Source organism: Pyrus communis, chromosome 11 (genome assembly GCF_963583255.1).
Source record: "Pyrus communis chromosome 11, drPyrComm1.1, whole genome shotgun sequence".
Lineage (NCBI taxonomy): Eukaryota > Viridiplantae > Streptophyta > Magnoliopsida > Rosales > Rosaceae > Pyrus > Pyrus communis.
In genome coordinates, this window is record NC_084813.1 from 23,167,224 (window position 1) to 23,180,213 (window position 12,990).

General features: G+C 37.4%; 2 protein-coding genes across 2 annotated transcripts; one reads left to right on the top strand and one right to left on the bottom strand.

The window, feature by feature from the left end:
- Nucleotides 1-1,232: 1,232 nt before the first annotated feature.
- LOC137707807 (probable mitochondrial-processing peptidase subunit beta, mitochondrial) lies at nucleotides 1,233-5,048 on the bottom strand. The gene is made up of 9 exons (XM_068446723.1): nucleotides 4,299-5,048; nucleotides 3,729-3,893; nucleotides 3,423-3,560; nucleotides 3,174-3,325; nucleotides 2,951-3,059; nucleotides 2,447-2,545; nucleotides 2,181-2,246; nucleotides 1,768-1,875; nucleotides 1,233-1,648 (listed from the first exon to the last, which is right to left on the bottom strand). Exons 1-9 carry the CDS (start codon nucleotides 4,971-4,973, stop codon nucleotides 1,562-1,564), a joined length of 1,599 nt encoding a protein of 532 aa, XP_068302824.1. The 5' UTR covers nucleotides 4,974-5,048; the 3' UTR covers nucleotides 1,233-1,561.
- A 204-nt stretch (nucleotides 5,049-5,252) lies between these two features.
- On the top strand, nucleotides 5,253-7,046 carry LOC137749367 (small ribosomal subunit protein eS19x-like). Its single transcript, XM_068489462.1, has 4 exons — nucleotides 5,253-5,437; nucleotides 6,226-6,316; nucleotides 6,423-6,606; nucleotides 6,722-7,046. The coding sequence occupies exons 1-4, from the start codon at nucleotides 5,354-5,356 to the stop codon at nucleotides 6,792-6,794; spliced, it is 432 nt and encodes a 143-aa protein (XP_068345563.1). The 5' UTR covers nucleotides 5,253-5,353; the 3' UTR covers nucleotides 6,795-7,046.
- Nucleotides 7,047-12,990: the final 5,944 nt, after the last annotated feature.

Sequence of the window (12,990 nt, forward strand, 5' to 3'; positions counted from 1 at the left end):
CCACTCTCCTTAACTAACAGCTAACAACTCACGCGCCTCTCTCTCTCTCTCTTCTGTTTCTCTCTCTAGAATTAAAGGGCCCTACATAGTACATATCCACATTGACAGTATTGATACGCATTGACATTGTGTTTGGGTTTCCTTCCAACTCCAACTGCAAATGGTTGTGTGGACGACTTTGGTGAAATTTTTAGTGTGCCGAAAACACGATCTTATACATTAAATGTTATAATATAAGTGGTTAAAATATTTTTTAAGTGTTTAACTACTTGTATTATGACATTAGGTGTAACATGCCGTATTCTCAACATACTAAAAAATCTCTTCAACTGAGGGCCCTTGGTTTCTTTTTAACTTTTAATCTTTCCCATTTATGAATTCATGACTATCCTTTTTTGGATATTTTTCATTAGGGCTTAATAAGATATGATATGATTAAACCTACATCATAAAAACAACTTTGGTTTCAGTTCGTTTCAATTAATTAGTTTGGAATTATAAGTCTAATAAAATTAAAAATGATAATAGTAACAAAATGGGAGCTTGTGGCATTTGCATTGAGTAAAATGTAACAGAAGCAATCCAATATAATCCTTTGTACCAAACAAGGCTTTACAAGACAAATGTGATTAGACAAGTTTGTTAAGTCTATCCCATAAACTCAAGTTCAAATCTTTATTTCCCTATAGATTAGAATAGTAGTTTATAAATGGATATAATCAAATGCATGACTATATACATCACATTTTGAATTTAAGTAGTAATAGTTATTTGACCCTCCGAACTATTATTTGTGGTATATTAACCCCTTAAACTATTTGAAATTAGCTAGCCATCCCCTCGCCATCGATTAAATTTCATTTACTTTACCGTCAAATGCCAACATGAGTCTAGCACCTGATTCCCTCTTGAAGCAAAGTTGTAGTATTTGACAGCAAAGTTGATGAAAATAATTCAGAAGATTAACTTCAACTAGAGTAATAGTTCAAAGAGTTGGAAGACCAAAAAGCTTTAGACTTGTTTGATGGTAAATTACGACGGCTTTGACAAGGCAGGAGAAGCTATTCTTGTCCGCGCGTGGAACTATCCAAACAAAAATTCCCAATTCGAGAGTAAGAATTTCGACCTCCAAAACATTTAAAAAGGCAGTAGGCATGAGTTCAGGCGACGGTTGAGCTACCAAGTCGACTATTTAATTTGCACACCAAAATTGGTGAAATAATGAATGCAGGTAAACCAAATAACTTGGCAAGTTTATTCACAAATTGCCGAGAGAGCTCAGTAGAAACGCATTTGGAAAATCTGTCTAGCAAATCACATTCACATTCGCAGTCGTCGTCATCGTCGTCGATGCTTATTGAAGAAAATGCAAGTGTTACAAAACAGTGAGAGAACCTACAACATATTTGTGGGTGGGTGTGAGGGAAGAAATATACCAGCCTTCAATACCTCTCTCTCCGCGGCCGGTAACTAAATCGCATAAAAGCGATAAAATATTCCAAGACCAAATCGATCGTGAAGGGCAATTATGAAATAATTAAGGCAAAGAGAAACTAGGAGCTTAGTATCTGTTCCAGTAGGTGCGGCGTCTGAACCAGTTGTAGTCGGGCAATTTTGTAATCGGACCCATGGCTGCAATTGTGATATCCTGCCGACAGCAACAAACAAACACAAGTATGAGGGTTTGGTTACATGATCTACGAGGTTGAGAGAATCTCTTTATGTATTATAAATTATGACAAGTTAGGTAACAGATTGTACTCATACCCTGTCATAGATGAATCGGTTGGCAACACGTTTGATGGTGCTTGCATCAACAGAATCAATTCTAGCAAACAGCTCGGGTAAGGGGATTCTTCGACCATATGTAAGTAACTGCAAAAGCAGTGTCAAAAAACAACAGGGACAGAATCAGCTTCCAGTACAGACATTAGTTCTTGTAGTCTACTCTTACATTGTCACTAGAACTAGGCAATAACGATCAACACTAGGTACCGATTTTCAATTACCGCAATTAAACTCAGCCAGCAAACATATACCAATTCCAATTAAATGTAATAAAGACTACAGATAAGCTTGGGGAATCATCCCAGGTCTAGGTAACTAGATCAAATTAGCAACTCCAATTGTTCGAAGCTGATTTCTCTCAACAGTGTTTCTATATGGGAAGAAAAAAGTACCTGACGCCCAATATCTTCAGCTACGGCACTTGTCCCATCCAAATGCAGAAGCAGCGAAGATTTCAACTGCCAGAAAAGAAACAATGATAAGTGGGTCAACTTATATATAGTGGTATGTTCAGAAACATGCAATGACCAAAGGAGAACATAACTGTTTTACCATTTTTTTATTGGGCACCGCCAAAAAAAATACAAATTAAAACATGCATAATTGCTTAAGAAAGCATGAATCTAGAAGTGAGACAGAGTTAGAAATCAAGTGCTACCTGATTACGAGCACGAATAACATCAGCTTCTGAAACTCGATAAACTAACTTGGTGACCTCATACATGATTGCATAGGCCAAATCATCTAAGCAATCCGCCTGCAATTAAAACAAAACACAATATGAGTTGTAGAAGTAAATTAGTATGAGTAACTAGTTGGTAATGTATAAATAAACATATACAATTGTTTATCACAATAAAGGGGGAGGGAGAGGGAGGGGGAAAGAAAGATAGAGACAAAGAACAAGAGGAGAAGAAATAATTGGTTAGGTGATTGTCCAGTAGTTTCATCCTTCGGCTCCACCTAATTCCACTCAAACTAAAAATAAGACTAATCTTCCTCGGTAGTTCCCCAAATTTCCAAATTAAAATACAATAACTACTTCCAAAGTCGACAACTCCTTGGTGTTCAACAGAAGAATTAAGCCCAAGTAAAAAATTTGGGTTGAAAAGAAATAACCAGTGAAAACAACTAAGATTCATATCACAAAAGGCAATCTCACCGGAGCAGTAGCAAAAACACCGAATAAGCCAGTATCCTTATAGTTGGTGTTGAAAGACATATAGCTTTCTGCTATGTCATTAATGGCAACCCTCTGTGCCAGTTCTGAACTGTTTACAACAAAGCAACCAAAGTTAAACATTGCATGATCTTCAAAAATATAAACTCAGAGTTGATATCAAGTATTCAACCCACAGAAATTGAAAACCATGTAAATTGCTCACCCCATGTGCTTTCCACCACCAGCATTTTTATTCCATGAACCCAGCATCGCTTGCATGACCATTAGAGGAATAGAGTCAGGATCAGTCCAAGATGCACCACTGAACGCAACCGCAAAATGTGCCAAAGGCAAGTCATCATCCACAATTCTGACCTGATTTTCACAACATCAATAGAAATGTATAAATTATAAGAGAAAGCAAAAACATTAAGTACAAGAAAAAAGTTAAATAAGAGGATACATGCATTACCTCAGAACCGGTAAAAAATGAAGGTTCTTTCGTAACCAACTGACCGGCGGTGGTAGGATCTCCTGAGAGTTTTGTGAACAAACCCTTAACTGACCCAACAAGATCTTCATGCTTGATAGCTCCTGAAGCAGCAATAACCTAAAATAGAACAAGTTAAGCACAGGACAGTCAACTTCTGGAAACAAACTCCTGATTATCAATGTGTCATGTAAAGTAATACCAAAGGGCAATGACAACACCACTTCCATGCTTTCCTATATAGTACAAACAAAAATTTTAAACAAAAATTCATAAATATTAAATTACCATTCTGGGAGCAGTGTAATGTGTTTTGATATAGTTCTGAAGATGCTCTTTGGAGATGGTCTTAATGTTGTTAGCAGGTCCAAGAATAGTTCTGGCTAGAGGAGAGTACTGGAATGCAGTTGCATGCAGATGGTCAAAAATGACTTCTTCGGGTTGTTTCTCGACCTGCAGTACCAAGGCGATGATATGAACATTTATTCAAAAGCATTATGAACCAATCTTGGATAGTGTACATTTCCATTACAAGCAACCTCAACTTTAACAGTTTTCGGGATCCCTATCAAAGTTTTTCATACAAGTCACAAAATAAGAGTAAATATGTAATTGTTCACAAGCTACTGCGAAATGTCCGATTCAAGTCTAGAAGAGTGTATCTAATCAATGCATATATCCAGGAACATTTTCTCATTAAAGTTCACAAATTTCATATAAATCAAGTTACTTTGAATGCTATTGAACATTTAAAATTTTTACATCCACAGCAGGCAACATTGAAAATCACTAATCCCCGAAAATCCAAACAACCCCAATACCTCAATTTTCCAAAAGTTTTAGTTTTTACGAGATTACCTCCTCCATTTCCCTCAAAATCACATCGCGCTCGCGCAAAATCCGGTCCTCATCGAACTTGGAGTTCTGCAAGATATCAGCCAAAATCGAAAGGGCCTTCGGCACATCGGAATCGAGCACCTTGGCATAGTACGTGGTCTGCTCCCTCGATGTGTACGCATTCAAGTGACCTCCCATGTTCTCGACCTCCTCCTCCAGATCACGGGCCGTCCTCTGCTCCGTCCCCTTGAAGATCATGTGCTCCAGGAAATGCGCCGTGCCGTTGGTCTCGTCATCTTCGAACCTTGACCCGGCGTCGATCCAGACTCCGACAGTGGCGGTCTTAGACGCGAGGTTCGACTCGGTGGCCACCCGAAGGCCGTTGGGGAGTGTGGTGACACGTGTCTCGGGTGCGGTGAGGATGTGGCTGTGGTCCGTGAGACTCGGGTGGGGCGACCCGTACTTAAGGAACCTCGGGTCCGGGTTCTCGAGCCTTTTGATCTTCGATTTGACGCCCTCGGCCAATCGATCGTAGATCATGGCGGTTGGTGGAGGAGGGGAGGGAAGGGATGGGGATGAAGGTGACGTAGCGACGGCGGGTGAGGTCGATTGGGATCGGACGGCTGCGGTGAGAGCAGACGGCGGTCTATGGGGCCGGCGGCGAGCTAGGGTAGTAAGAAGGTGCTTCATCGCCATGGCTGTCTCAGTAAGAGGCCTTCTAGGGTTTCGGTTTGGGGGAAACGAAATACGGCAAAGAAGTGCGAACTGCGATTGCAGAGGCTCAGCTGTTCAAGTAAGGGACGAAACACCTTTTACGACGTCGTTTCTATCCTTGAATTTGGGCTGAAACAGAACAAATTGGGCCCTTATCCGAGGCCCATTATTTCGGGTCAAACTCGGCAGTCGGGTCTAAAAAAGGGCCCAAATCGACAGAAAGAAAGAGCTATAAATAAATTGCGAAAGCAGAACGAGAAACCCTAGAGCGAGAGCGAGAGCCATCTTCTTCGTCAGCCTCCTCAGTCTCATATCTCATCAGCTCAGAGGCGCTCTAATTTGCTTCTCTCTGATTTCCAGCAATGGCGACTGCGAAAACTGTGAAGGATGTTTCCCCTCACGAATTTGTCAAGGCTTACGCCGCCCATCTGAAGCGATCTGGAAAGGTATTCCTACTTAACCCCCTGTTTGGATTCCGAGAAAATGATGGAAAATCGATAAAAATTTCTTAGAAAGCGATCCCTTTTGCCTTTGATGTTCGTTATTGTTTTTTTTTTTTAATTTTTTTTTTTATAATAAAAATTTAAAAAAGTTTGGACCTTTACACTAGTTTGTTGAAATTGTAGCTGACTTGTGTTTTGTCTTTTAAACACCTTGTTTGGATTCCGAGAAAATGGAGGAAAATTATAGAAAACACTCGGAAAATGATGCCCTTTTGCTTCTGTTGCTTGTAATTAACCATTTTTCTAGAAACCCTTAAGAAAGCTTGGACATTTACATTATTTTGTTGAAATTGTAGCTGATTTATGTTTAGTTAATATGCCGTGATGAATGCAATTACAACTTGTTATGAAGTATCTAATTTGCCTTATTGGATTGTACATATTTGATTGAATCTTGCCTTGCTTATGGTTGTCGTGGTTTTTTTTTTTCCTCACTTTTTCGTATATTTTGTTTACTTGAAAATTCGATGGTGGTTGTCGTGTTATAAGCCCGGAAGTAATAAGATCTCGAAGTAGATTGTGCTGTTCTGGATGATTTTGATGAAGTTATGTTTAGCAAGCTGCTCTGTTAATATTGTGTAGAATTGTAGAATTTTTCTCTACTCAAGTTCATTTAGGATTTTGAACTTATTTCGAGGGTGTAATTTTCTGTGTTTTTCTTATTCATTATGTCATTTCCATACCGTGTTTATGAGTCCATTTGGTTTTGAACTTTTGATGTTTGTGAGCAGGTTGAGCTTCCTCCATGGACTGATATCGTTAAGACTGGAAGATTCAAGGAGTTGGCTCCTTATGATCCTGACTGGTACTATGTCAGAGCTGGTGAGCATTCTTTCGCTTTTGATTATGCCGTTGTACTTATTTGTTTATGTTTCCCAAATTGTTCGTTGTTTGTGGTATTGACAATGTGACTTTCAATAATGTGTAGCCTCCATGGCAAGGAAGATCTACTTGAGGGGAGGACTTGGTGTAGGTGCCTTCCGTAGGATTTATGGTGGAAGCCAGAGGAATGGAAGTCGTCCACCACATTTCTGCGAGAGCAGTGGTGCTATTGCCCGACACATTCTCCAACAGTTACAGAAATTGAACATCGTTGATGTTGACCCAAAGGGGTGAGTGATGTGGTTGATGTATCATCTATAAACTGTTAAGGTTTTGTTGGGCAGCATTGGCTTGTTTTGTTTCCTCGCCTCTGACCGAGCATTTTTACTTTTGAACTTGTGACAGGGGGAGGAGAATCACATCTAACGGGCAACGCGATCTTGACCAAGTTGCAGGCCGGATTGTGGTAACCCCATGAGCTACGGATTTCTTAGAACCGCGCGGGCACTAGCATTTTCTATAATTTTAGGTTCCAATTCTATTTAGTTGAATGCGAGGTTGCAATATGTTATGAGGGAAACATGCTTTTTGTTTTGTTAATTTTAGTTGGTTTGGCAATCTTTTCTTTTCCACCCGGAACTTCATCCGTGTTTTGACGATCTTTATGTCTTCTGAAACATCATCTGAATTGTGTTATGATATTTTATAATGTTTTGTCCACGGGATGTTACCTTTTTTCTGCCTATTTTTTTATTTTCAATCTTGTGATTCAATCGCAGTTCAATTGATAATAATGATTGTGTTTTAATCAAAGTTTCTTTCAAACTTTTGGAAACCTACGACTTTTGTCTTCAACTTTCCGATAAAAAAAATGACATCTTAGTGTTCATCCAACATCTGCACTAACTATGGTAATGGTACCCATTTCGAACCCCCGATGAGCACAGTGCATAGTCTTTGTTAAAGCCAAAACGATTGTTCAAGTATGCTAAATATTGTTTTTCACAACATCACGTCAAAGTACAATTTTACCTATACATTTAACTGATATTTAACGGAAAAATTACTTTTGAACTAAATTTGTTAACCGACTACATTACACTACACGGGTTTAAATCCGCATTTTTTACCACAAGAGTTTATTTTTCAAATAATTACGAGAACCATTTATCTGATTTGGCCTTATTTAGATGTTAATGTACCTATGTATTTATTATTAGGGACGCTTGATCTAATTTACAAACCATCAATTGGCACGCACATATTGCGTGTGTAACGACCTTCATACCCGCTTTTCTCATCAACTCTCATCGGCTCCTCTTCATCCACACATGCCACTAAATAACAGGCTCCAATCCAAAGTGGCTCTTTTTATGTTACAAAAAAAAAAAAAAAAAAATGTGGCTCTTTTTAAGAAACTGCTAAATGGTGTCAAAGAAATGCTAAACACAGCCCGACTGCAATTCGCGCGGGTGCTGAAGTCTGCTCTTAATGCAGTTGACGACGGTCTTGTGGACTACAGGTGACAGCTCGACCTCGATATCCTCCAAACATCAGGGTAGACAGTGTTGGCTTGCGTGGTGCGCGAAAAATTATATGCATGTTCTCAGTATATACATTCATTAAATGGCTTACTTCATCTTCGGATGTCAGCTAGCACGTGACCATCCTTTTGTCCTTTGGACATCGGGATCGAGGCGTATCAAATGGTACCATCAGTTATCATCCGTATTTCTAAAGACTCCGCACTCTTATTCACATTTGTGTGTGCTAACTACTTTGCCAATGTTTCCAATGCAGCAACTTGCTGGAGATGCCACATTCTTATTCTATGGCTCTCAGGAAGAGAATGAAGGGAAGACGGCTTATACGCTGCGCAGGCGTCCGGATTTCTAGCATTTTTTCAGGAGACAATGTTAAGCAGTTTTCAGGGCCTGTTAATATTACATGACCATACGAGGTTAACATAAAAAAAACAGTAAAATTCATGTTCATGTAATTACTAAATTGCCCATAAATTTTATTTGTATTTAGTTTTAATTAAAGAATTAGAATAGTAATTTTTTAGAATTTTAGTCGACGACCAAAGTTCTATTAATATTAACAAGCATATGCCCCACACTTTGTGTGTGAAAATAATTTTTATTTTTATTTTAAAATAGGAAGGAGAAAGGAAGAAAAAAAGGGCATGTGGATTGGGGAGAGAAGTTTTTTTTTTATTATTTTATTTTTCAAAATTAGAGGATGTTAAGATCTTTTTGGGTGAGGCTTTGAAAAAAAATTGTAAAATTTAGTGTGTGTGAATTTACTTTACTACCCATGTTTTTTTCTTCTTTAAACAAACAATTTTACCGACACTAAAGGGAAATGATGTGCTTAGCCTCACAATAAGTTAGTAATAATATGGTTCACATTCACTTTTGGCAAGAATTGAATCTAAAACCTCTCACTTACAGATAAAAAGTAATACAATTAGACTGTAGTTCTAAATAGCACACACGATACACTTCGACCGATTTGTTTTCAACAAAACTGCTGCATTACTTTTAGTGAACAGTACTGTCAAAACAATATTCGATTATACAATCTAGAAACCAAATAAGTCTATGACCAAAATAGCCAGTGGAGAGTAAAACGGCGACAATGACGCCTTCAGAGTCTCAAAACCAAATAAGTGATTTGGACCAAAATAAACAAAGTAAAGGGGCAAAAATGTCGCTTTCAGGGTCTCGAAACCAAATTAGTCCATGACCAGCAAACCAAATACCTCACTAAGTTGCTTTCAATATACGGTCTCAAAAGCAATTAAGTCCACCCAAAAAAAGGAAAGGGATCCGGCGAACGGTCTCAAAACCAATTATGTCCATCAAAAAAAGAAAAATGATAGTCGTTGAATCTTTTTTTTGGAGATCCTGTGATTATAACCGTTTATCGTACATTATGAAATCAGAAATTATTTCAAAATTTAAAATTAAATATAAATAGTACTAAATAAAAAATGACCGAACAATGTACGATGAACAACCATGATCATGAGATCCCCAACATCTCTAGAAAAATAATCCAGGATCCTTTTCCCCAATAAGTCGCTTTCAGTAAACATTCATACAAAAAGTCGCCTTCAGTATACTGTATCAAAAGCCAACAAAGTCGCTTTCTATCTTTGTTTTGCATGTTCGAAGAAAGTGACCAATCTTATTCCTACACCGGTATAAATATAATCAGAGACAGTCTTCTCTTCTGCCCAACATTCCCGCACAGCCCAGCTGCACTTTTTCACTCGCAAAATCATGTTTCTGGTTCATTAATTTGCATTTGAAGACGACATCCACGCTCCTTCCCTTCTTCTACCCTTGCCTGCCCACAAAAGTAAGTGCCTTTTTTTTTTTGTGCTTTCATTTTGTGCGTAGCTCAAATCGCACTCACCGCCGGACCGTTATGGTACCATTTGAATATCTGCTTGCCATCTTAAGTACTGTCTTAACCTTGATGGCTGCAATTGGCCATATTCTTCGTTGCAAATCTGTTTTGGAGTCCTCTTTTGCCGGAATTTAAACAAAACAAAACAAAAAAACAGAGCTCTCGGTTTTCGAAAAGAGAAAACAGAGCTCTTGCGTCTGTGTGTGTGAAGGTGTGACGAGTCTTCGATATGAATTTTGTTTTTGTGTTCCTCTGTACAGAAGTGTCATATATAATCAGATGGATCGGGTCCCAGACGTTGCTGTTAGTGTCCCTCAACATACAGAAATAGAAGGGTAAGTGTATACTCTGCTTGCCTTTTTTATTTTGCCTTTTATTTGGGGAAAATGATGGGAGACCAAAAAGAACTCATTAATTAGCAATTAATCTATACAACTCAGCTCTTTATAAGTCTAGGCATTTTTTGAGAAATTAAGAGCGTTGGATGTCTAGAACTCTAGATCGATTCATTGTTAACAAACATTGAAGAAAATAGCAGCTAGCTAGGTACTCTGTTACAACCTACCTACTTAATCAGTTGATTTCATATGATATATTGGCTTGATTAATTTATAGGTATATCATACGTTCTCAATTAGTTGATTTTAGATGATATAATGACTTGATTAATTTATAGATATATCATATGTTCTTCTTAATTAGTTGATTTTAGATGATATATCGGTTTGATTAATATATATATATATATATATATTGATTTATATAACCAACATTCAATAAGATAAATTCATTAATTGACGTGATATGTATACATCACTTGTCATATCATATTAGTACACAACAAAAATATGGTCTCTCTAACATTTTCTTATTAGTTATATATTGTAGATAATTCATTAATGCAATTCTATTTAATTTTCTCATTAACTATATATATAATGAGATAAATTCATTAATTGGAGTGGTATGTACACATCACTTGCCATATCATATTAGTACACAACAAAAATATGGTATCTCTAGCATTTTCTTATTAGTTAAATACTGTAGATAATTCATTAATGCAATTCTATTTAATTTTCTCATTATATATATATAACAGCAGAAGCAAAGAACGTTTTGAAAAGGTGCATAAATATATATGTTCCTTCATCATCATGCTAGGCGGTTTCCTCCCACTGAAGCAAGGAGCTAGAAATGAGTCTCTATTCGACACAGACTATCCGGCTATGGTGTCCCTTATTGTTGCGCTAATTGCTTATGGCGGATTACTAATTGCCTCTAGAATACTCCACGTGCAAGCTCACCCTAATTTGGATTTGGCAAAATCAATGATCAATAAGATTAGCCTCCTCTTTGGAACTCTTGCCTTGATTTTAGAAATAGTAATCCTCGTGCCAGGTTTAGGGAAAGTCGCCGGATTCTTCTGGGTTGGTTGGTTTGTGAAGGTTGTAGCTGAGTATGCCAGCGAATACCTTAAAACGTTGTATGAAAGTGCAGTTGCATTAGTTGTTCGTACATTTGATAAATTGGAAGACTATCTGAATATGATCATCCAACGTTTTGCAACAGAACCTGAAGAACAAACTGATGAGCTTCCTCAAGTAACTTCTACCACGGTTTAGGTTTGGGGTATTATTTTTACTCGTTATTATTTTTCTTTATTTTGTTGAGTTAGATTATATTGAATAGGTTGTTGCATCCTGGGTTCGAACTCCCTCTCCCTTAAATTACTGTAATGGTTTTGAAACTCCCCTCCCCTAAATATTGTAATAATTTCGAAACTCCCTTCCTCAAAATCATTGTAATAGTTTCAAACTCTCTTTCCTTTTTTTTTATAATAATAATTTGAGAAGAAACTATATCGAACTCAGCTTGTGCAATATTATAAATATATGATTAGAAGAGCAAGCCTAGTATCAAAACTGTAAACCTAAAAGAATACTTGTTCATAACCAAAAGCAGGAGTAGTTTCAAGTATAGAAGAGCAGCTAAAAAGCTAGATATAGGATGTACTTACGCATGATGAGATGAAGAAGAAGGGGTAGTACCGCTCATAGTTACAGGAAGATTCTCAACTGGTTGAATCATCATATTCATATATTGTGTTGTACAAGGTAATAGAAAACGATGAAATTGAAAGCATATATGATACCTCCATCTTAGCGTTAAAATACATGTATAATATACCTACGTTACAGGGAGAACACAAAAAACCCAATATTTGCCTACTCTATAGGTGAAAAATAAAATTGGGAAATACCTATAAATATGACAATTTTTTAATCTTGGAACAGAAATAGGATTTTTCCTACATCTTGAAATGACCAAATTACCCTCCCATATAAATGGTTTATCTGGAAATTTAAGCTCTCATTTCTCATTTTGTAGAAAAAGTAATAGTGAGGAGAGAGCGAAAATCTCTCTCCCCAATTCTAGTTCAAAGAACCCTAACCCACCCATCTTCATCCAAGAGCTCTCTCTAACCCACTCATCTTCTTCATCCACGCTCTCTCTCTCTCTCTCTCTCTCTCTCTCTCTCTCTCTCTCTCTCTCTCTCTCTCTCTCTCTCTCTCTCTCTCTCTCTCTCTCTCTCTCTCTCTCTCTACATTTCGAATATGCACAAGAGCTCTCTGTCTCTCTCTCTCTAACCCACTCATCTTCTTCGACGTTTACCTTTGCATTCGTAGGTTTTATGAACTGGGTTTGCTTAATTTTGCTTTTTGATTGATGGATTTTTGGAGTTGAAGTGATTGGTTTGGTGTTTTTTTGGAGGAGACCCAAATCCTTCATTTTTTATTTTTTATTTTTTTTATCATTTCTTTGATTTATATGTGGGTTTTCATTTCTTTTGTCTTCTCCCTCTCTCGATCCAAATTTACAAACACTAAAATAAGGTTTGGCTTCTCCTGTAATTAACTGAAAAAAAAAACGTATTAAAGGTCAGTCGCCTTATGGAGAAGAGATAATTTTGAGGGAAAAGAGAGAAATTAGAGTGGAAAGTAGGAAGAGAGAAGGATATGGACGAAATTGTTTCTTGTACTCGTTCGTTCTCTTCGTATTAAGCTCGCTCATACATTGTATGTACACGACATGCATAGGACATGCACATAGATTTGAGCTCAACCCAAAAACCCATAGCTCACAACTTTATCTTTGAAATCAGAAAAATGATTCAATCAGAAAAATGGCCCTAAACTTTACATGAAGAATCGAAGATTCATTAATTTGAATTTGGTATCAAATTTAATTGG